Consider the following 26274-nt stretch of genomic DNA (forward strand, 5'->3'; position numbering starts at 1 on the left):
ACCTTACCTGTCTCCTGAGAAATCTGTATGCGGGCCAAGAAGCAACAGTTAGAACCGGTCATGGAACAACCGACTGGTTCAAAATAGGGAAAGGTGTACGACAAGGCTGTATACTGTCACCCTGCTTATTTAACCTATATGCAGAGTACATCATGAAAAATGCCAGGCTGGAAGAATCACAAGCCGGAATTAAGATTGCAGGGAGAATCATCAACAACCTGAGATATGCGGACGATACCACCCTAATGGCAGAAAGTGAAGAAGAACTAAAGAGCCTCTTGATGAGGGTGAAAGAGGAGAGTGCAAAAGCTGGCTTGAAACTCAACATTAAAAAAACTAAGATCATGGCATCTGGACCCATCAATTCCTGGCAAATAGAAGGGGTAGAAATGGAAGCAGTAACAGACTTCATTTATTTGGGCTCCAAGATCACCGCAGACGGAGACTGCAGCCATGAAATTAAAAGACGCTTGCTCCTTGGGAGGAAAGCTATGGCAAGCCTAGATAGCATATTAAAAAGCAGAGACGTCACCTTGCCGACAAAGATCCGCATAGTCAAAGCTATGGTTTTTCCAGTAGTAATGTATGGCTGTGAGAGCTGGACCATAAAAAAGGCCGAGCGCCGAAGAATTGATGCCTTTGAACTGTGGTGCTGGAGAAGACTCTTGAGAGTCCCCTGGACTGCTAGGAGGTCAAACCAGTCAATCTTAAAGGAAATCAACCCTGATTGCTCATTGGAAGGATCGATAATGAAGCTCAAGCTCAGATATTTTGGCCACCTAATGCGAAGAGAGATCTCTTTGGAGAAGACCCTGATGCTGGGAAAGATTGAAGGCAAAAGGAGAAGAGGACGGCAGAGGATGAGATGGTTAGATAGCATCACTGAAGCAATGAGCATGAAACTGAGCAAACTCAGGGAGGCAGTGAAGGACAGGAAGGCCTGGCGCAATATGGTTCATGGGGTCACGAAGAGTCAGACACGACTTAACGACTAAACAACAACAAAGTTTCATAAAGACATACCTTACGGTCCCGAAATCCAGAACGCTGCTTCTTCTTCTTTCCTTCTGCCTGAGGAACATTGTCTGACTCTATGACTTTCCTATCATCACTCCCTTCATTCACTACTTCTCTGCTTCTCATCTTCTCAGCCGTTGTGTGCATGTCATGATTTACAGATGATGATGCTTCTGCATGTGCTCTGAAATAAAAACAGGAAGGAAAGTTCTTCTGATTATCTAAAATAGCCATAAGAAAATACTTCAGAGAAATGAATGACCTCAATCTTGATATTTACCAGGACTGTGCAAACTATTCTAAAGAGGTGATTTACAAAGCATCAGAGAAAACACCTCTTTCCGAAGTGTTAAAACAGTACTGTAGTTGCCAGGTTCACACCACTATTCCCAGCTCTCTCTACATGCATATGCTTTGCTGGTGCCAAGCACAAGGTCGGCTTTCAAAGGACATGGCTGTTTCAACACTCTGGAGAGATGCTTCATCCACGTATATAAACTCTGCAAAGGGCCTATTCCAAATGCTTGGCTCAGGTTTATTACCTATAGCCAAATTTCTATGCCTTTTCAGAAGCTTGCACAGCTGCTTTGTAAGCGGCTTCCAATTGTTTATGAAGCATTTATAAGTAGCTGAGTTTCTGCATTTACGAAGCAGTTGAATGAGTCTGGAAAAAGATGCAGCTGCTTTAATTATTCCAAGAAAGGTGCTTTGTCCATGCTCCTGTGTATTGTGAAGAACTTCTTTCAAAGGCAATAACAGAAATCCTGGTTTGAATTACATCAAAATTCCTCAGTTCGTATGTAATGCACAATTTGGGCTTAATTCAAGCAAGGGATTCCATAATGAAGCAAGTACTGAATGGAAGGAAAGATAAAGCATGGAAGCTGTGTGTTGCCAATCGATGAACAATGTCCAAGGGTAATCACTGAGTAAAGGTCACTGATTGTTTAACAAAATGCAGCACGGAGGTTTGCTGCAAAAACAGCATCGTACAGCTTAATACAACAATACCTGCATGTATAATTTGAATAGTTCATTCTAAACGTTTAAGTACATGAACAAAAGTTGTGACTATAATCTTAAGATAACTTGGCAGAATTGATAAGCAAACCCAGTTTATACACCAAAGTGTAGGTTAATCATTATTTTGGTTAATATTTTCTTGATCATCAGTGAATCTCCAAAAGTAACAGAGCAAGTTTTAGAGAAGATGTATCACTGATTGAACATGTATTTAACAACTGTCAGCACTATGGGCATTCTACTGTTGGCATCTATTCCTAACCTCTATGATGCCAAATGACAATACATGCATCAGGAGGTCATATGTGTCACCATGTTGCATGCAAGCACAGAAGGAGTGGAGTTGGCCTTGCCACGCAAATTTCATCACATGGTTCCCGCACAGAGGTCAATGCTTCCCCCCTTCAAGAATGATGAATTCAGTTCCCGGATATGCTGGATTCTTTTACCTCCATTTTCCAGAGTTGTGATATAATATTTATTTATTTATCATATTTATATAGCTGCCTATCTCACAGAGCATGACTCTGGGTGGTGTAACATATACTTGGTTAGAAAAAAAATTAGGTGTGTTTTGAACACCGTACACTGTGCATTGTACAATGGGAAGAGAAAAAAATATATTTTAGGGAAATGTAGAATCTATCTAGCTATTTCTTGAATTCAGCTATGTCAAATGAACACAACAGGAATACAAAAATGTGTTCCTTCTCTTCTTCCTTGGATTACTAAAACCACATTTGAATCCCACCTTTGATTTTATTGACACCACTTTTTTCCACAGAAAAATATATGTGTCATAAAATCCTTCTTATGTAGTATGTTAAAGTTCATCCACTGTAAAAATAATACAAGTTTTTCAACAAGAAAAGGAAACATAAAATGGCAGTGCTCACAACAAATAACTCTTTTAGCCTCTCTCCTTTGATTTATTTTCATTCTCAACAAAGATGAAATAAATTGCACTCCTTTTTCTATGAATCTGGAGAACCTGTACTGCAAGGACTAATGTTAATAAATTGATACAACTTGTCTATAAACTACAAAGCCATAGTCACGGCACATAATAATTTTTTGTTGTCCCACTGTAATTTTTATTACCATCACTACTTGATCTTACATATCCATAACAACAAATGTGTAACTCTATTAGGGCATGCAAATCAGATGTAAATCAGTCTAATAATTTGGATAACTGAGTCAAATTAATTCTTCAATTTAATGTGCCAAGTCATGTCAATTTAATTTTCAAACCGATTAGAAGCAGCAGCTTCAGAAAATTATATTCAAATGCATCTGATTTGATGATTTGATCCAAATCATTGAAATCAAATATTTATACCTATCTATATTGCCAATGGACAGTTCAAAATTAAAGCACAACAATATAAGCAGAAAATTACACAGTCTTTCCCAATGAAATTAAGTATAACATTACATTTTGGATTACTGAACATAAGAATTCTAACACAGAGTAACATTAATTGAAGACATATTGAAAATAAAACGTTGCCAGAGGACCTTTTCTTTTGCATGATAAGCTTATATTCTTTTTGTGACAAAACTAGATCACCAGTTGCAGGCTTATGTAGCAGACAATTTGATCATTATAAAAACAGAAGTTACATTTGTGATGCATGTGTAAGACCCAACAGATGGATAGAACCTATCTCTTTCTGGGTGCAAATAGTGGGAGTTATATTTAATCCAAATGGGATGATAATATTTGGATAGGAATTGATATTTGTGGGGCAAGTGAACACCAGTGATTGGGAGAAATGAGATTCCAGACAGGAAGTTCAAAATGGCAAAGGCGGAGCCAAGGAATCTCAGTATATGGATAAACTGTGATGAAAGGAGGAGGGATCTGGATCCTTTAATTAATAAGGAGCTTTTTAAGACAATCCTGATGTGTAAAAAGATACAGTCTGTAACTAAACTAAAATGAGGACGTAATTCTAGCATTTAATATCAAAACTAGCAACAGAGTTTTGACCTGACCTTTGAGCCTTAGACTCTTGACTACAATAAAAAAAAAATATCCAACTATTCTTGGAAAAAACATGATAATAGACAATTTGTTTTAGGAATAAATCATCTTGAGGGGATAAGAATAAAAATGTTTCTAATTGAAGATTGACTGTATCTGGGCAATAACAACCGCCGAGCAAAATACAATAGATGAAAAAGCATATGCAAATGGTATTTTGAAAAGACCATCATGGACATCTGTTTATAGGCTGATGTTGGAAGCCAATGGAGAAAATGAGGTGCTTGATTTTAGAGGACATACAATAAATATAGAGGACATAACCAATGGAATATAATTTTCTACATACTAACAATAGAGAGAACAAAAACAGGAATGCTGAGAGGTACAACTTTCAATCAAGAGTACAGAATCAAACTAGCTAATTAAAAAAAAAAAAAGGTATCTCCACAAAACTCCTGTGAGTGATGATATTCAGACTCAGAAATAAATATTGGGGACATCCTTTCACCCTAGTGATAAAAATGTTTCAGCATAGTTGACCACAGAAGCAAACGAAAGGGAAACAATTCTGGGATAAATTTAGCAAGTACCCAGAATATGTTGGAGAATCAAATTTATGGAGTCAGTTGGAATCTACAGTGCTACCAAACTGTTTTTCCAGAATTTCTTTTTTCAAATTAGACATTTACCAGAGAATTGACAAATCCAACACACTTGACTTGAGAAAAATCTTAAAAGAATAAGGTAATCGATAAAAAAGAAAGTTGAAAGGGAAAGTCAAGGACACGCGTTTTTAGAACTTTTCAGTTCTGATGTGAAATCAACTATTTTTAAGGCATTTATAAAATGATCAGAATTGGGTGAATTCCTATTCCACTGGAAAAATTGGCAACAGTGACATGTATAAACACATATAGAATTACTATTACAATGTAATAAGTGGATAATATACTTTGAGTCTGAAGGATCACAAGGAAGTCATAAAGAACAAAGTCATCCAGAAACAGGGGTTCAAGTTCAGTCTTTTTAGAAGTATCATCCCTCTCATTGGAAAGGTACATAAATTTAAGTTCTACATTAATTTAAGACAGAAGAACCAAAAAAGTGGGGAATATCCTTAAAAGGAAGAAGAAAGGGAAATAAGGCACAGTTCTGTTTTTGCTAACTCCTGATCAGCCTTTGACAGCTATTCAATGTGATAGACTTGAAAGTACTAATGTATTCAAATAAAGTTGGAAACCCAAGGGAAGTACAAAATCACTCAGAAATGCTGCCAATGATCTTTAAAACACAAAGTCATTATTATGAATGCAAATTGACTTATGCAGATAATGATAAAACAACAACACATCGCATGCATCTTTAAAATGGCTGAAGCTTCTGCTGAATACCACTGCTATTAGTTCCCTGGTTACTGAGTGAAATAGCATAGGACAGTGTTGTCCAAACTTGGCCACTTTAAGATGAGCGGACTTCAACTCCCAGAATTCCCCAGCCAGCCATGCTGGCTGGGGAATTCTGGGAGTTGAAGTCCGCTCATCTTAAAGTGGCCAAGTTTGGACAACACTGGCATAGGAAAACCAGATTCACAATGAAATTCTATGCAACGTTTTGGAAACAAATTCTATTAAATCCCAGGAAAGTATAATCAAACTGAAGCTACATTGTTACAATCTTATCTTGAGTTTCTTGGGCGTAACTCTCACCAACACAATAGGTTTTACTTCTGAGTAGATATGGCTAGGACTGCAATGGACCTACACTTGAGTACAGAGAGGAAGCTTTGTTAAATTGGTGCAGCGAAACAGAAGAAACTTGTGATAATTTAAATGCTGATTATGAAAGAAGTGAGAATTTAAAGAACAACAATGAAGTGGTATATGGATATGTATACAGGGTACTATAAAAACAAAATCAAATCATGGTTCCACTTCTCCTGCATAAAGCTTAGTGTAGCTGATCTTCTGTACCAAAGTCCACCTTAGATCTCCCACTGTAAAATAAAGAGAACCAAGCTACTCCACATTTATATAATGTGTTAGAATCGTTAATATTGTGCTTTGGAATGCTGAGCAATACCTACATTATCTTAGTCTTCCTTAAAGTACAACATAAATGGATCAAGATTGATTGTTTGCCATCAAGTCAGTGTCAATTCTTAATGAACACACAGAGAGACCTTCTCCAGGATGATCTGTCAACTTGGCCCTTCAGGTCTTCCAATGGTGCATCCATCATTCCTGTAATCAAGACCACCCTGCTGGTCATCCTCTTCTCTTTCTTTCCACCTTTCCCAGCATTACAGACTTCTCAAAGAAGCTGAGTCTTTGTATGATTTGATGTGCCATATACAACAATATAAGCCTGGTCATTTGTGTCTCAAGTGAGAACACTGGGTTGATTTCTTCTATGATCCATTTGTTTGCTTTCTTGGCTATCCATGGTATTCTGAAGAGTCTTCTCCAACAACAACATTCCTACCTAACATACTTAGGCAGAAATAAAATAAGGCAGCACTGTACTCTTTTAACACTAACACTAAAACTAAATATTAAAATTAGGTAAGGGGGAAAAAACCCCCATACATTTAATTGTACAGGAAGCTTTAAACTAGATACTGAATCTATAGTGCAGTAAATCAGCAATATAGAAATAAACTGTGCTGTAAAGTCTAATAATCCAAAATATTAATAAGTTAGAATAGTTCAGTCATGCATGACCAGGCATTGATGGAGCAATATGACCATGTTACTCATGTAGACCAGAAATCGGTTCTTTGTACGCAGTCACAGCTGCTGGGCTAAACTTTGCCACATTATGTGTAATAAGGCCTTTCTTATCCAATAGGAGGAAATTAACATAAAATTCTTCAGACTGGCCAAGAGCACATAACAAAGAAAAGAATAAATTCTTCAGGTATCACGACAGAAACAGCAATGTAATGATGACACCATGGAGAACGGATTCAACTGAGCCATCAAGACAAGGGCAAGCTCAACTAGCTGTAGTAACTGTATTAAATCTCCCATCTAAAAGTACAAAAGACAACCTATTGAATCTAGATCTGAAGAAAAACTTTTGTTGAAATGGGGGAATCATTGAATGGGTATAATTAGCTAGGGTGATTAAACTGCATTTATAGTTTATGTAATTTTGGAATAGGCCTTGCACATTTTGGCATTCAATGACTAAGAGCCTTTTGCTGGTAATTCTCTTAGTTCGAGTGAATTGGATAAAATGGAGGAAATCAAGGAAGAGGCCACATGATGATTTTCCCCCCCTAAAAATTACTTGCATCCAAGAGGACTAGAATTTATTGGATAAAAGAAATGGAGCCAACCCAACTGGGAATAAAGGCATTTAAGCCAATAATTGAAAATTAATACCAGGGCTCTTACCTCAATTCTCATATGACCACTATCTAGGCTCAGAATTACCTTAGTTACACACTTTGGAGCTTGAAGCACTGCTTTTATAAACTTATATAAAATTTCCATCAACCTATAATTTGGGTAAGGGCCTAACTGGGATCCATAAAGCAACTGAGCCAAGGATTTCATTCTAAATAGCTTTAGAGCTGCAGAGATACATGTTTGCCTTTTGTGTCAAAAAAATTTAGAATAGCTGAAGAACTTCTTTGACCCCACAAGACCCACAGAGTCAACAAGTATACAGGTGGTCCTTTTTTAACAACTGCTCATTCAGCAACTGTTTGAACTTACAATGGTGCTGAAAGAGTGGTAGTTACAACGAGACCTCATACTTAGGGCCATTGTACCATCCCCAGAGTCACGTAATCGCGATTGTGACCTTCCCTGCCAGCTTCCCACAAACAAAGTCAATGGAGAAGCAGGCAAGAAGTTGGAAATCGCAGTCATGTGAGGTCATCACTTAACAACCAGTGCGACCCTCGTTTAACAACAGCAACCAGGACTGCCGGAAGCAGCTACATGGTTTTTTGACTTATGACCGCATCACTTAACAATGGAGTTTCCAGTCCTAATTAGCATAATTAAACGAGGACTACCTGTATTCTCTGACCTGACTTTTGAAGGACCACACCTAAATATTTAAAGTCTTTTTTGCTCAATCTCCTGCTCTTCTATTACATTGAAGTTTCTTGTATGCTTTAGCAAAGACCATTATGTTAGTCTTCTGGAAGTTTATTACAAACTGAATTGCCCTGCAATAGCACACTAAGCTAGGAAGTGCATGGAGTTCTTGAAATAATGACTGCATCAACTGTATAAACGAGATTGGGACACTTATATCTGCTGTTCTGGTTTGAAAGCTTGGATCTGAAAGTTTCTTTGCCAAGAAACTCATGTATAAGCTGAGCAAGGAGAAAACTAGGATACTTCCCTATCTAACTCCTCTGTGAATGGGTATTGGGAAAATTGTGATATATTATTTCTGCAAAATTGCATTTTGATCATTCTTCTCATGCCAAATTCACCCTGTAGGTAATTCAGACCTTAAAATATATTTTAAAATATGGAAGATTTGGCTGGATGCTTGGATTTTTACTTTAGATCAACCACTGGATGATAATGATGAGTTTTAATCATTTTCTATGTTACTAGATAAATACCATTGTCCATTGCCACCCAACAGTAGTATTCACAGCTACAACATTTACTGACATTCTGATTCGGACAAGTGGCATTTTCAGCTTCAGAACCACTTAATTCATTTGAAGTGAATAGTTATTAAATTTAACAAGAGAAAAAAAGCCCACGATTATAGTCAAAATCAGTTTGATATGCACTTTAAAGACTGAATGAAATAAGGAACTGGATATCCCCATTTTGCCTAAAATTGTTTTAACCTTAATATCAAAAATTACAATAGATTTTAGATTTCAGTTCATTCAACAAAAATAATATTTCAGACTTCATGGATCATTTGTAATATTTCAGAACATAATGGAGTATTTGTATAGAAAAAGAATGATGTTATTAGAGATGTAAGGAGAATAACACTTCATTAAAACACATATTTTTGCAATGTTTTAAAGCTATTATGTTCTGGGAAGAAGTAATTGCATATATTAATCTGATTTTGGACAAGACATAGTATTTTGGGATGTTTATACTCTTTTTGAATTATATATACCTATTATATGGAATTTGCAACTGGACAACAGAAATTGATTCTCTGTGCCCTTCTTACCGCTAAGAGTACAGTCTTTTAACATTGCAGAGATAAATGTGTGAGCTCAGATTTCAATGGACTGAAGACCTGGTGTTGTTATTTGAGACTTATAAACAAGGTGCTAATAGAGATAAATTATATATGGAAGATTACAGTGACATATGGTGATTCTTTATTGAAACTGTGTGTAAAGCTTAATACATAGTACATGCACACAGATACACGAGAAGCCCTTATATATTTTTTGTTCTTGTTCTTGTATCTTTCTTTTCTCCTTTTGTTAATTTTTCCTCTTTGCACTGTTTTATTAAATAAATAAAGCAGCAGCAACAGCAACAGCAACAGCAAGAGCAACAACACAGCATCATAGAATGACAGAGCCCTGGAGTTATTAAAATTTGCAGCATTAGGATAAAAAAACAGGTGTGCCAGATAGCAATTTTGAAGCATGCATTTTAGAGAATTTAAATTAGGATCTCCATTTAAACTGCAATGTTTTTACTTTCATGGATTTAAACTCTTTTATACTGCACTGAAATACTTTATATTGTGATTTTTCTCTCCCTAATTTGTTCTAGGAAGACCTAAGAAACCTGCTGTGCAAAGAGTTTTCTAGTCCAAGTGATAACTCAGCATACCTTTCCATGAGATTGAGAAGTCAGTGACCCATTAGAAGGATTTCTCTGTAAGCAAAGAGCTGAACAAATATTTAGCAATTAATAAATACTTGTAGTGCTCTATTTATTTATGTTTGAGCAATTCTACTCAGTGCCCCTAAAATCAAACATTGTGATCCAAAATTAAAACTTATCCTTAAATCTAAGGAGCTACTGTAATACCCCAACTCTAAGTCTGAATACACTAGAATGACTCACATGTAACACCCAAACTCCAATTTAATACTGAATAAGCAAGTTTTGACTTTGTCTGCTACCTCTGCCCCTAAATGCTCTTACCTTTCACATGGAGGGACATAAAGAGAGACTTTTATAACACTTCCAGCGCTATGCCTTAGTGGTATCTGCATTAGTGGCATCTGATGCTCCTAAATTATCTTTATTTTCTTTATTTTCATTATTTTCAAACCTTTATTGGCATTGCAAACATTAAAATACAAGGACTTAGCATATCATAAAAATGACAGCAGGAATCCTAAATTATCAATATCATTAGAAATGAGTTTTGAAATATTATGTCAATTTTTATTTACTATTGAAAAGTTATAGATAGATATGGGAAACTTACAGGTAACTTGAAATGATGAGTTGGAATATCCTGCTTTTCTAAATCATGGGCTCAGGTTTTAAAGAATGTTAAATTAGTACTACATAATCTTAAGACTAATTCAATAAAATATTCTTTTTCAAGTCTATTAGACATCCCAGAGGAAGTGGTTTGTCATTGCCTGCCTCCTAGGACTGAGAGAGAAGGACTGGCCCAAGGTCACCCAGTTGGCTTTGTGCCTAAGGTAGGACTAAACTCATGGTCTCCTGATTTCTAGCCCGATGCCTGAACCTCAAGACCAAACTGGCTCTCCATTCATGCGTAGGGGGTGATTATTAGTAGTCCCCACTCAAAGGCAAGGAAACTACTGCTGTTTGTCATAATGCCAGAAGAGGGTAGCTTGCCCTAAGCAGGAGGTAAGACAAACAGAAGATAGGCAAGAGGCTCAGGTCACATCAAGTCACAGTTAATCAGGCATAGAAGACAGCTTGACCAGAGGTCCTCTGCCATCTCAGGTAAGAGGTTAACTGTACTGTAAGCTAGACAGCAAGGAAGAAAAAGAAATAAGGCTGTGTGTCTTGCCTATAGCAATCCTTTCCCAAAACAAGGTAGCAAGCTTAAAACCCAGCTGACTTTCAAGTATCGCAACAGGAACTTCCCCCCTTTCTTCCATTATATCCTTAATTTACTTTTAAGTTGTAAGACAAAACCACATATCTCCTTAGTAATTATTTGGAGGGGTGAAAGCCCTCCCAGTAGAACATGTTTGTTTTAACATAATAGGAACCAATGTAGGGGCTGGACTAGAAATCAGGAGACTATGAGTTGTAGTCCTCCCTTAGGTATGAAAGCTAAGGTGACTTTGTGTCAGGCAGTCTCTCCCAGCCCAACCACCTCACAGGATTGTTGTTGCGGGGAAAACAGGAGGAGGGAGCATTATGTACCCCTACTTGAGTTTATATAAAATGAAGGTGGGATATAATTCTAATCATAAATAAATATATTAAATTATGTAAATGTATCATTGCCTTAAACATCTATAAACTAACCGATGTTATAGAAAGACAGTAAATGCAAGCTTGTTTGACTAAAAGCAATTTCCTCTCCACTTATTTCAAAGCGCATTCATTTCTCCAAGATGAAAATGGTTTACCACCCTACAGTGTCACATCTCAGCACGATTACTGTTAATATAACTGTGCAAAACTTCGCACATACAAATAACAGTAGATTACAGGTTTCTGCCCACCCAGTGTGTTCCAGCAGAGTTGGTGCACTCCAGGTCCCCTCCATTAAATGTTGCCATCTTGTGGGACCAAGGAAGCCTGCCTTCTCTGTTGCGGCCCCCGCTCCTTGGAACAGCATCCCCCCAGAGATAGGGAGGGTGCCCTCTCTCCTGGGATTCCGGAAAGCTCTGAAAACCTGGCTGTGGTCCCAGGCCTGGGTTGATATTTGTCGTTGTTTAATAGTCCCTGTTTTGTTTTGTGGATTTGTTAGCAGAGTATTTTAGGCTGGGCTGCCTATTGATTTAATGTTTCTCACTGTTTTTATGGGGTTTTTTTAGTTTTGTACACTGCCCAGAGTCCACTGGAGTTGGGTGGTAAATAAATTTCAATAAATAAATAAATAAATAATAGGTAATAAAATGAACAAATGTTTCCACCCACCTCAATTATTTTGGTCTATTTATGAATGTATGTATGTATGGGACTGGGTGGAAATAGTAGCATGTTTTATCTGATCTGATACGGAGGGGCTGTCAGCCCTTCAAGGTAGCCTAGACTAAAGAGCCAACGCCATGTAGGTCAGGACTACATTTATTGTAAAATTATAGCTATAAAGCTACAGAATCTTGCAAGTCTGAATGTGTTTCCCCCTCCCTCCTTTTATCTTCTTGTGAACTAGGAAGAGGGTTGGCTGGGACGTTTTCTCACATTATTTTCTGGGCCCAGGTCTGGTCCCTTTTATCTGACTACTGCCTTGGTAGTGGCTCTTCTTTCTGTTCTTCAAGGCCATTCCCTCTTCCCTTTACAGGGCCTACAGTTCAGCAGTAGAGAATTCTACACATTCAAAATATCCTAAATTCTATCTACGGTGTCTCCAGTTAAAATAATTCAAGTCAATATGGTTGAGAAAGACCTAAACATGAGATCTTGGTAAACGACTGAGAGTACAAAATGGCAATATTTCAATATTTAATTCAAACTACATTTCAACAATCCTTTCAGTTCTCAGATTAGACTACCCTTCCCCAATCAACTTTCAGATTACCCTAGCCTTCCCCAATCTGGACATCTGGTATGTAATACCTAGAAAATTAATGCCATATATATTAAAAGATACATCTTAGCTGTTCATAAAATCTACTAACAGGAGAAAAAAAAAGTGATAAAACCAATCAAGATTGTAACTAGTGAACATATTTTCAAGCATTCTGAAGAACTATAATATCTATGCAACAAAATGTATGAACTGACAAAAACATAACAAGGAATACTGTAATTAGCTCAAGGAGGAGGAAGTAAATAGCTGGCCAATAGTAGATTCAGTCAGTGATTTATTGTGACTATGCTAAAGATGGGAGAAAAATTGTTCAGGGCCAGGTCTACACAAATAAAATATGACATTTCACAGTAGAGACAGACTGGATTAAATAAGCTGCACGCAAGCTAATCACGAAGTGTTAGAACATGATTCTTACTAGAATTTTTATCCATCTCTGCAAATTGAAGCAACACTGGTGAAAGGCAACCCTAGCTCTCAAAAATCCATTATGCATTTTTTTGGATACTGACACAAAGACTTGGATGGAAAATGGTCCAGTAAAATGTCAAAGGCAAAGGGGCAGTGAAATGACTCAGGAGGAGAAATTAGTTAGAAGGTAGTAAAGATGAGATTAATGGAAGGGCAGTTCAGCTTGTTGACTAAAAGTCCTCTGCCCTAATTTGGCACACAGAGCATTTGCAAATGTAATGTCATTATTAATAAGGTGTGGCAGGGTTTCCTGAATTACTCTGCATACACAATTAACCTCTCATGACCGTATATATGCCACAGAGCAATTCTATTAACTGTAGGAAGGAGGACACAAACGGTGGAACTGATTATGGATCTGTGAACCCATTCCTGGATTTGATGCCCCTTTTTTATGGTTCTGCTTATGTCACAAAGAAAGTTAGAGTTTTGTGAGACAAACTGATAAAAGCAATGCATGGGGTATTATCCAAAAACACCATAGTTAACTGCACCCGCATAACAGAAAGGTAATAAAAGCAGCAAAAGAATACGTTCGCCTGTTTCTGGGAGGCCCTACACCAGTGTGACAGGTGACAAAGATGAAAGGAATGCCAGCCACCTGCAAAATAGTTGAGAACTGGGTGCTCCAAGATTAATTGTCAATCCGACTCTGCTGATAAGCATTTGGATTTATTAAAATCAATGCAACTCAATAGGATTCACCTGTCCATGGTGGCCACTGCATATCTGCTGTGCTTTGTTCGATCTGCATTCTGATCCTTCCAGTCACTCTACTGTCATCCTCTGTTGACAACTAAAAACATATAGTTTAGCTAGGTAGTATTTTCCACAAGAGAATTCAAGGGACAAATGCTAGTTGATTCGCAATAAAGCATCTGTGGTTATTTAGGACAATGAATATTTTTCTTTGATTAAAAAGATAACCGTAGCTTCCTTAGATAAAAAAAAAATGAGGCTGGAATGAAGAGGAGCAAGTGGATGGGCTGAGAAACAGAAACCAAAATAGAGATCGAATGCCTTTTGTAACTCAATTTCAAGGTTGATTTCAGACGGACTTGTTCAGCAGTTCTGCTGTTCCAGGGAAGCACATCTAATTAGACTTATTAGCCAAATTGTAGCTGCTGACTAGATTGCAACGGAAACACTGTACTTCAGAAGCTATGACTAACGTCATCCGCCAGAGGGTGCTCAAGCTGCTCTAGAAAACAGCAATCCCCAGCATTAAAAGGGACAGTTAAGAAGTTCAAAGAAAATTCATTTGTACCTAATACATGCATATGAACATTTTTATCTTGGAATTGTTTGCAGTGGTTTTTCGCTTTAGGTACAGCAACTGGCACAGTACAATTACCATACCTGAAAGCATAAATCATTCTAATAATACAACACCAATTATGCTGAAACATACAGGATAATTGCCATCACTGAAACACACACACCCATAAACATTCAACCATATCCAATAGAATTCTTCCCACTAGCAACACGTATGATTCCAAGACGTTTTGCCACCCACTGTGATTAGTTTTAATTCCTGATGTAAATACCTTACTCTCAGTTACCCAACAGATATAAAGAGTACGTTATGCTTTTTCACATGTACTTTAAAGCTCACTGAAACCTTTTCTACAGGAAGAACCTAACACTGCAGCTTGAAGAACAGCTTTTTCCTCCAACAAATATCCTACTTCTCTTTATTTAGGACCTCCTCCCCACCCCCTGTAGAATCCTGTAGAATCTACCAGCAGTTTGCCCTAGTTACAAGGCCATAAACATCTGAGCAAAGCCTCAGGATGCTAATACAGGAAAGGTCCAAAAATTTTATCTATCTATCTATCTATCTATCTATCTATCTATCTATCTATCTATCTATCTATCCATCCATCCATCCATCCATCCATCCATCCATCCACCCACCCACCCACCCACCCACCCACCCACTTTTTATTAAGAATTTTGATTCTAATAGTAAATTCTAATACAAACTAAACTTTAAAAAAGAGAATAGGAAAAAGGAAAAAGTACAAGAAAAAAGATGAAAAGAAAAAGAATATAATGAAAAAAGAGAAAATATATAAAGAAGTAACTATCAACCTTCATCACAAGTATGAACAAATTTAGTGACTCCACTAAGGTTACAAATATTTATCTCTTTGTCCTATATCCCAACTCTTATCTATAAACAAATCCATAAAACATCATCTTTTAAGTCCTGGGGTCAGCAGAAAGTCCATAAAGGGTTGCCAGAAGTAACAACATATCTTGTTTTAATCTTGATCAAATAAACCAACCCGTAGAAAACCACTGTCTTGCTGTGTCTTCGCAAAGAGCAGTTGTCCAAAGCATATGTGGGCAATTTCTTGTCCTCTCCTTATCCTGAGTGGTTCCAAGGGACTGGTCTACTCACTGGTTCCTTTGCCTGTGCTGTGGTCGTCAGTTCTGCTTTCACAGAGCTGTCTTCAGTTCAACATACTACCCCCTGAAAGTCCAGAGAGGGTCCAAAAGAAGGAGCACACTGTGACCCTACAGTTAGAAGACAGCATTACCAATAAAAAGGTGACCATCAAAAGCATTTGGAAGCTGCCAAGTTTAATGAAAATACTTCTGGATGGGCAAGAGTACGATTTACACAGCAATCTTCAAATGCTGTAAGACAGGCTTTTAAGCAGTCCTTGGCTCAGACACAGTGACAGGCCAGAACCTTTAGAACCACTCTCCCCAACTAGTAAAACTTTTAGTTTTAGAACCACCTTCCCAGCTACTGCCTCCTAGATGTTTTGTGGCAAACCCCAGAATTCCCACTCCACAATGAACATGCTGGTTGAGCATTCTGACAGCTTTAAATCTGGACCTCTGGAACACATCAAACTGGGAAAGGCTGTTTCAGTAATAGGGAAGAGAAATGATGGTGGACAAGCATTCTCCAATGTGTTGCCTTATAAATGTGTTGGACTTTAGCTCCCATAATCCCACTGAAGCCATCTAGATTCACTAAGTGATCAGCATACATACTTGAAGTTAGACAGATTAGCCATTTCTGAGGAATTGCTTAAAAGTGTAAGTATGAGATGTTAACAGTAGCAGCAGCAGCAGCAGCAGCAGCAGCAGCAGCAGCAGCAGCAGCAGCAGCAAATTCACACCAATCTAGCATTCCATTCTACCAGCTGCCAAACAGATGCTTTGTCTATGAGAATCCCACAAACAGCCATAAGTACAACAGCATGCCCCCACTCATGTTTCCCCACCATGAAGAGCCAAACTGCCCCTGAAACTGGAAGTAATGGTTAGGGTTATATGTTACACTAAGCCGACATAACCATTTGGTTTTAACTTAGTACTGTATGTTGCCTGAACCCAGACACTGTGTCTTATAACCCATGTTTTATGGCTTAGAGTAAAGTATGATCTAAGTCAATTTTGGATATTCAGCAAATGTGGTTAAGCAAATCATGACTGGCTTAGCATGGTCTGAGTGGCTGCTAAGGATACTTGGTCGTAAATGTGAGGATTGGTCACAAAGCTGTTTTTTTCCAACCATTGTAACTTCAAACAGTCGCTAAACAAGGCAATCGGTAAGCAAGGACTACCTGTATGTCATAATTCCTTAGTCTTAAATATCACAAAATTCATTTTCATTGGATGACCCCAAGTTCTAGTATTAAGCAACAAACAGGGAGGAAAATCTCTTCACTTTCTAAGGGATATACAATATGTGTCCACAATAATGCCATTTTAAATATGTAAGATGACTATATGTGTCCTGAAAATGTTGTTACATAAGACATATACAACAGGCAAGAAGAATGTTACTCTGCCAAGCAATATGCTCATTACCTTTAATGGGGAGCCTAGAGAAGTAAAAACTAACATTTGGGTATTATGTTAAACCAGGAATCTTGATTTCATAAACCACCATAAGAGCAACCAGATGATTTTTCACTTTGTTAACACTGAATAAACCACCCAGGAAAGGAGAATTCTGCATTATGTCTGGACACAGGAGGGTGACTTCAAACTGGTGTATGAGTTCTGACTTGTTTACAAATACTTAATCCTCTAATCCAGGGTTCAAACTAATGCAGAATTATCCCTCCCGGGTTGTTTCCTTGGTGAAAAAGGAGAAATGTAAGCAGCTTGTTCACTCACATTGTGGATTTCCAGTTTAACATGAAATCCAGCCATAGTATTACAGCTGCAGAAGAACTAGGTCACGTAACTGAGAGTGAGCGTAACTTGGCCATTGCTTGAAAACCAGCTAAACCTCAGCTTTGGTGAGTTCTCTTCTTTCATGTGTTCCTACCCAGTAATGGAAGAGATGGGGAAAGACTGGCAAACAAGATCAGTATTGGACTCTAGAGGCAAAGATAAATACGCTGTAGAAATAAAGAAGATAGATGCAAGGCTGATCTCTTATCATTCATACATGTTCAGGAGCCCCAACTCACATTTACAAACATTTGCTCTCAGCTGAAATTGTAATTGTTCCCATCTCACTCTCTTATTATGGAGATAATAGCAGGCTTGGATTTATTTCATTCTCCTAAAAATCAATTACTTCTATTGCCACTGTGAATGCCCAAGGGCACCCTGTGAGGTTCTCTCCCAGAAGATGCATTTTTCGTTAAGAAAAGACAATTTCCATTTCAGCCAGTATGAATTAGAAATCTTCTGTCTAAATTGGCTAAGCACAGAGATATAATCAACATATTTCTGTCAGGTTAATAGTGGAGAATGGTCTTCCTGCTAGCCAGAGAAGCATTTGAAATAGGTGCAGCAATTTTGCCCTAAGTGACTTTTCATACCATCCTTCCATAGCCTGGTCATGCTAACAGAAGAGCCCAACGCATTAGGACATTAGGCTGAGGAAAGCTAGTTTTAATACATTATCCTTTGCCTTCAGGTTAGAGCAAAATTATTACCAAGTTGTACTCTTTAATATGATAGATGGGGGAAATTATTCAATATATTACTGGCAAGGAATCACATTAAATATATTAAATTTTAATGGAAATAAAATTGAAGAACAATTGGACATCGCCCTACCCACTACTTTTGGGGGAATATCTTTCAGTATGCCATTCAAAGACCCATGACACAAGGCACAAATATTCTGAGGGAGCAACTTAGGTGTAAATACTCTGAGTGCACTTAGGAGCATTTTCCTTAAGAAGCTATTTGAACTGCAGCACAAATCCCATTCATCTTTGGGCATAAACAGAGGGATGATCAAATTTACTATAATGGTGCTTCTCACTGAACTCTTCATTAAGAGGAACGGCTCTAGAAATAGACTATATAAGGTTAGACAGAATACTGGAAACCACACACTCTTTATTAGTGTCACATATCAAAGGCACAGTATGATGCAAGAAAAGCTTCAAAGAAGAACTATCTTGCTGCCCCCACACAATTGTAGCTCTGCAGCACAGCAAGCATTCATAAACCCATGAAAGTGTATTTGCCTAATTAATGGGGGGGGAGGGGAACTACCAAGCATTGTGTTATATCATGTTTGTAGCGGGTCAATAATCCCTGTTAGATTATTTATACAAAATTCCACTTGGCTAGTGTTTCCCATTAAAAGGCTCCTCCCTGGAAGTTTAATAACCTAGAGATATTTCTGATTTTACCTTCAAGTATATAAATAAATACTTATGAATTCTGTTTTTTAAAAAAGTCCAGTGCTTTTGAAGTGAACTTCAGTCTCTGTGTTCCATCATGACTTTCATGATTGACCCGTGTTTCTTCTTGCATGCTAAAGTGGGACAAGTACCATATTTTTCCGACTATAAGACGATACTTTTTTCTAAAATCCTTGCGCTAAAAATTGAAGGGCGTCTTATTCAAGGAAGTAAGCCAAGGAGAGAACCGTGCAGTTGCAAAACTGCCCATACTTTGTCTCTGCAAAGAGGCTTCCTCCTATTACTAGCCTCCAATCACAAGTGAAATAGCTTGACTCTGCAAACAGGCTTCCTCCAATCACGAGCCTCCAATCACGAGTGAAACTGCCCATATTGTCTCTGCAAACAGACTTCCTCTAATTGGTTTGTTCAGCATCAGCTGATGTCAGTTACATAAGGCTCGTGATTGGAGGAAGTCTGTTTGCAGAGACAGTTTCAAGCTATTGGCAGTTTCACTCGTGACTGAATGTCATCAGTTATGCAAAAGAGCATGGAAATAGAGCTGCAGAGAGACGGTTTGGACCTCCTCCCACTGAGTGTATCAGGTAAATGTTACCTAATTACTAAATAAAAATGTATTCTGCATTATCTTTAAAATATTGTTTCTTAATTTTGGGTTGGAAAAGTGGGGGGCGTCTTGTACATGGGGGTGTCTTATTGACGGAAAAATACGGTAGGTACTTGGACTGGCTGTCAATCTACAGAATTCCCTTCCTCTAGAACCCAAGCCCCAAATCACTTGAAGAGGCAACCCTAAGCATTCTTATTTAGGATTAAATCCCACTGAATTCAACAAGACTTATTTCTGAGTAGACATGTAGCAGAATAACAGCCACAGTTCAAGGTAAACAAGGGCAAAGCAAAGCACAACAAGGCAATAATAATAACAAAAAAGTAATTAAAAAACATGTTCTTGTCCAGCCATGTTCTGGAAGGGTTCCTTTATAAATAGATCAAAACAATGTAATGGTTGAATTTGCCTTTTTTTTTTTTTTTTTTTAATCTGCACTCAATCATGACTGATTCTGCGGCAACTGCCTGGACGAGTCCCTGCAGTTTTCAAGGCAAGGTGTTTCGGAAGTGGTTTGCCAGAGCCTCCTTCCTAGAGCAGAGCCGAGCTGGCGAGCGCAGGAGGCGGGGTTTCCATTGCTTCGCGCCTTTTTTGGGCGTGCGCGGCTTCTGTGTTACCGGCAACTGCTCCCGTCTCCCGTGCAAGCGCTGCCAGCATTTTTCCTCCCACCGGGGTGAGAGTACCCATTTATCTACTCACGTAAGTTTTCGATCTGTTGGGTTGACAGGAGCTGGGGAGGAAACAGGAGCTCACTTTGCTATGCGAAAGCTGGACTCGAACCGATGAAGTGTCGACCATTTCTGGCCAGCAACTTTCAGCGTCATTAAGCCGCTGCGCCACCGTGTCCCCCCTTTTTTTGCCTAGATATCTTAATTTTTATTTAATTTTATTTAATTTTAATTTAATATTTGCCCAGATTATCTTAAACTTACATTTAACCATGTCATATAAACACACAGCAATTGCAGATCTTATTTTAATTTTGGTTCATTTTACGTGTCTTAATGCGCTGTGAATTCCTAGTCCGTGGATTATCTTATGATTCAATATACTCTACAAACCCCAGAAAATGGGTTTTCAGTATCCAAGGTAAGCATGTTATGCGGTCCCAGCCTATAAATCATTTGTCCACATGACAAGTAAGAGACTTTAAAACACAGGTCTGTTCAGTGTGCTTCTGCCAAGTGATTCTAAAATGCTATATGACAATATAGATGCTATTAAAATGATCCACATATATCCACTGCATTTTTCGGAGGTTTGCCAACCTATTTAAAAAGAAATGAGATGCAAGGAAGCAATATTACGCTAGCACTGTAGACTAATTTGTCACCACAACCATCAGTGCCACACTATATATAGTACAGAACTCTTGGATTGCCCTTCATAAAACAGCTATAATGCTGAAAAATGCTTTACCTCTCAACAGCAAACAGTAGCTAACTTGGGTAGTGACGAATCACTAGGGATGAGGAACATAGCCCAAATTCAGTCAGCTGCCTCTTTAATCTCCAATGGGATTATAAAACTGTCAACTCCATTGCGCTGTTGCATTTTTTTCCTACCGCAAATTACAGTATTTCTGGGGTATTTATTTATTTATCTACCTAACCTGTCTGCTGTTTTGCTTTAACAAACCAAAGGAAGGCAATGACGGTAGTTTCAAGGCACTCACCTTTTCCAAAGAAGTCCAGTACTTGTTGTTACAGCTGCTGTCCCTACGAAAGCTACCATCATAAGCCTACGCCGACTTTGAGGATAACGAGCCATGCCAAAATGGCACCTGGAAGTGGCTGCTAAGCCCGCCAGGGCAGGGAGGAGACGGAAGCGCAACATTCTGAGGAAGAAACATAAAGAAAACCATAAGAACGAAAGCATCAGAACAGCACCCTTTGGTAGATGATAAACTGAGAGAAAAGGAACAAGACGACGTGCCAGCAGGCCAATGGGAGATAGCTGGAGAAAAGCGAGATTCTTCTGGTTGACTGCGCAAAATTCCAGGCTGGGCCTACGCTAATGGGCTTAAAAGGAAGACTACGCATCACCTCAGTCTTGGAGACTCTGGTTTGGTTCCCGGCAACCTAAAATGCATCCTGATGCTCTCTAGACATCTTAGACCACACGTCTAGTCAGTCCCAGCCAGAATATCCCGAGAAGCTATAGCGGTGAAGCAGATCTTGTTTCAAGTCTACTTTCAGCCACAGGAACTCACCAGGTGATTCTGGGTCATGCACTCTCCTTTAAAAAAGGGTTGCTGGTATGAGGAATAAAACGAAGGGAGATCCCCATGTAATCTAACAATAAAACTAATCCAATCAAAAAGATTTGCAGTCCAAAATATCTAGAGGGCACCAGATTATGGAAAGCTGCATTAGCTTATATTGTGAAAGTACTCACTGAAACATCTGTTATGGGATCAGAAAGTCAAACTCAACCTAGCCTTTGCATCATAACCCAACTACCACAATCACGTAAGTTAGGGCTAGTCTCTCCTCCAGATGACTAGGACTACAATTTGTGTAAACCCTAACGAAGATAGACAGCGACCAATGATTATGGAAATAATAGTCTAGATACCAGGCTATCTACAAATAGCAAAAGTAACAAAATAGGACACTACCCTGAATTCTTCTCGTCCAAGATTAAGAGACCTAGAGATACACAGGTAACGCTATCAAGCACTACCCAAAAGCTTCTATTGACTCCCCAAGCACATTTTGTTTTGCATAGTATACAAAGGGAAATATACTGAATGGTTTAAGTAAGAAAATTTGTAGGAGTAAGAAAAGTGCCAGTTTAGTTTGGTTGTCCTCTCTAGAGAGTGTAAAAATAGTAACTTTGCCTAATATTCTGTAGAGGATTCATCAGTAATTAAGATGTTCTTTTTATAAAAGCTCCTATTTCCAAGCCAACAAAATCAGTTTATTGGCCAGATTATTAGAGAAAGAAAAGTGGAAAGCTGGCTACTGATCTAAATGGTATTTAAACATGAACTCTTTAAAATGGAAACATCATCCCTAAGCACAGACAACAATCTATTTCAGAGGTACCTGTGGGAACTGCAAAAATGGAAACAACTGCTATAAGAATGATTTCCACATGTGAGCGCATTTATGCTGAGGCTGTTTGTTCCATCTTGTTCTTTAGGTGCTAGCTCTCTAACACCACAACTTTTTGTACAGAAATCTGCAAAATAACTTTAATGATTTGTGGCATGAAGACTCCTTTTACAGAACCCAAGAGGTTTTGCCATCATTTCCAAAAGAAAATAAATCCATCACCCCAACCCATCAGTGCAAACATAACTAGGGTTAGAGCAGAAGGTAAGGTTGGACTGCACAATACATAATCACTATTCCCAATTCCCAACACACCCTTTCAATGTTAACTATAATTAACACAGTTGGAATAATCAGACTAATATTATAATTAATTAGATGTATTAATTAGCTAATGTAGGCTAATTAAAGTTAATTGGGGCTTCCAAAATCTTCCATCTTTATCCCAAATTATTTTTCAATCTGACCATGAATTACAATCTTGCTATAAATGTACTGTTATACTACAGTTAAAGATGAAATAGGGAAAGGAATTAGTCTAAGGAGGATGGGAAGAGAGAACGCAAGGTTACCGGTAGTCCTTGACTTACAACCATTCATTTAACAACCCTTTGAAGTTATGATGGTGCTGAAAAAAGTGACTTACAACCAGTCCTTGCACTTTAGACCATTGCAGAATCACTGCAGTCACATGATCAAAGTTCAGGCGCTTGGCAACCGGCATATATTTACCACGGTTGCAGTGTCCCAGGGTTATGTGATTGCCATTTGTGATCTTCCCAGCTGGCTTCCGACAAGCAAAATCAACGGGGAACCACATGATTCACTTAACGACTGTGTGATACACTTAACGACTGCTGCAAAAATGTCATAAAATTGGGTGCAGTCACATGATGTCTTGCTTAACGACTGCACCGCTTAACGATGAATTTTCCGGTCCCTACTGTGGTCATAAATCAAGGACTACCTGTATAAGGAATTCTCAAATTCTTATCTAATGGTGAGTTAAGCATAGCATGTACATTTAAAATATTAAGTTCCTGATATAAATCTAATGAATAAAATAATAAATGGTGGAATTTCTATTTCCCCCTTCTTCTAGGATATAAAGCATTCCCTCCTCTAAGTTTTCTCTACAACAACAATCCTATGAGGTATGTCAGGCTGAGAGAGTGACTGGCCCAAAGTCATCCAGTGAATTTCCATGGTTGAGGATGAATATGATTTAGGCTATAGACCTGGGCTGCAAAAATATAGATGAACAGGGTTATATACTTAAGATGAGAGGCTATATAATTTTTCAAAATAAAATATATAAATAAATGACTTTAGATGACAGCAAAGAAAGACAGAAAGCTCTAATTTTTTGCTGTGGTCTAGTGGTTATCCAGATTTTTGTATTCCTTGTCTCATAGTCCTAGACTTGAATCTGGGTCTCCCTGGATCTAGTTAACAGATTATTCACTCTCTCTGTATAATTAAACAAATCTGCTTGAACTTCTTAATATAAATCAGAAAACTCAATCATAGGATGCTACCCCTAGTCAATTGCCCACAACAGAAAATCAAGGAAGCAATAAAGGAAAGACTTATGACCAAGTAAAATATTTCAACTAAAATTGAAATTGATACTAGCTGGATGTACACACTATGCAAATTCATGCTTTCTTTAAATTCATGGGCAACTGAATATAAAGCATTTATTATAAACCAAAGAAACCATATTATGCCCAGCTTAGCATGCTGTATGACCCAGGTCAATGGATGAAATGGTTACAATAGTTAGAAGAAGAGGAATTTGTGGAATGTCAGGAAACGGAAATAGTGGGAATATCTGAGATGCAGAAAAAGCTATGCCCTTCAAAAACTTAATACTGGGCAAAACTTCAAAAATTGTCAGAAGGAAACAAAATGAGAGACCAGAGAAGGAAAAAGTTAAGCAACAGAACCAGCTTTCAACATCTATTTCTCTTCTTCCATGTCCACCAGCTTCTCAGTTTCCCTAGCTTGATCGAAGGGATACAAAGCAGCAGGGCCTTGAAAAACAAATTCATATATGGGATGATGCTTATGATAGATTAAAAACAACGTTTCAAAAGTATTATTTTGCAGTAAAGGAGGAACCAGTTTTTTGTTTTTTTACTGTTTCTTAAGCATGAGCTTGGTCAGTCAGTCATGAACTATTTTTAAAAGCAGTTTCACTCAAAACATTTTATTCATAGGCAGCATTTTTTCCATAAGCCTCTACCGCTTTCCAATTTTTACTGCTTCATCAGAGATCGGACAATCTGTCATGCACTTCTGGCCTCTTTAGAACAGCTACTTGGCAAGCAGTGTTGCACTTTATAAGATTATTTCCTAAGACTTCCAATAATACTGAAGTCCATATTGCTTTTGAAGTCCACCCTGACAAACTGTGTGAATGCAAGCTCAAAAAAAAGACCATTCTCCATTCAGATCAGAGCGTCGAGATTTTAATTGGACAATTACAGGCTCAGCTTTATGGCATTCTCAACCTCCGGAAATGTTTTGTTGTGTAACAGTTGTCACAACTCATTAAGAAAGCCTTGCGAATGAAAGATTGCAATCAAGAATCTTATTCTTCATTTCTCAGCTATGGTTAAGCCACTTGGAGTATTACATCTGAAGTCCCTGAACAGTTAATTGCAAGCCAGCCCCTCTAAAAGGATATATTCTGGTTACCAAATTATGAAAGCTTAGCACTAGTAAAATTACTCAAAGCAGGCCATGGTAAAATCTATCAATCCTAGCAAAAACCAGATTGATAATGAAAAAGGCGAGGAGGAAAGCAGGTGAGAAGAGCCCATGTTTGTGAACTGATGCTGACGCTGTGAGTTATGGCCATTACCGAAACAGGTCCCTCTAAAAGTAAACACGCAAAGGAAAGACTGCACCACCAATTACTAAAGAGACAGACAACAAAAGGGGATTCATTCCCACTTAGTAGCTGTTAAACAATTTTGTAGCAAACCCCATGCTGCTGTACTGCACTTTCTACGAGGAACTTGGTTGGTTCAACCTCAGAGATCACAATCAAAAACATATAATGTGGAAGAAGATCAAAGCAGCTTCTGCAACAGTTTTCTCTTAGAACATATGGGAAATACGGAAGTCCCTATCTCCCAGCAGCAATTTCAAAGGTCAAAGCTGGTGCATATAGACACCAGTGAGCTGTTAGACATTGGAGAAAGTAGAGGGAACAAGAGAGCATCTTTGTATTCAGTGTCCTGAGACAGTAAAGATGCAGGAATCATTTCATATGCAGAGAACTTCATGTCCTTCATGTCCCTCCTTTTAGATGTAAAGGGAAGGAGGCTAGTTATGGTTATTAGCGGTAGCCAGTGCTGGTCTTAGTCATTCAGTTGTAGGGAAGGATGTATTAATCTTACTACTTTGTACTGTATCCTCCTTCAACATCTCAGCATTGTCTAGCTCAGTGTTTCTCAACCTTAACAGCTGTAAGATGTGTGAACTTCAACTCTCAGAATTCCCCAGCCACCCATGTTGGCTGGGGAATTCTGGGAGTTGAAGTTCACACATCTTAAAGTTGCCAAGGTTGAGAAACACTGGTCTAGCTGGTGGTAGCGCTTTCTTCGGACACTAGAAGCATCTCATAACTGATTTTGTTGGAGCAACACCATGGTTGCATAGCCTGATGATGATTTGCGATCACACTTTTCTACTTCAAGTGTCCCTTACAAGTTTGGATCTCTGCAATTTCTTGCTTCCTCATCTAGCTCCGAGCTCAGTTCAGGAACAGAAAGCGAGAGTTGT

At 38.2% G+C, this 26274-nt stretch overlaps 1 protein-coding gene across 1 annotated transcript in view; it reads right to left on the reverse strand.

Annotated features, from left to right (window-relative positions):
* Positions 1–26274, reverse strand: part of MICU1 (mitochondrial calcium uptake 1) — a 134228-nt gene that overhangs the window by 96368 nt on the left and 11586 nt on the right. Inside the window, exons 2-3 of the mRNA XM_088144382.1 lie at positions 21096–21257; positions 1024–1201 (exon numbers count right to left, since the gene is read on the reverse strand). Coding sequence (XP_088000508.1) covers positions 1024–1201; positions 21096–21256 — 339 coding nt within the window. The 5' untranslated portion in view covers position 21257. The remainder of the gene's footprint in view (positions 1–1023; positions 1202–21095; positions 21258–26274) is intronic.

The sequence above is a fragment of the Python bivittatus genome, unplaced genomic scaffold (genome assembly GCF_059951505.1).
Source record: "Python bivittatus isolate LINGU-HERP-01145 unplaced genomic scaffold, Pbiv_v1 ctg000400_np1212, whole genome shotgun sequence".
In the NCBI taxonomy this organism is placed as follows: Eukaryota; Metazoa; Chordata; class Lepidosauria; order Squamata; family Pythonidae; genus Python; species Python bivittatus.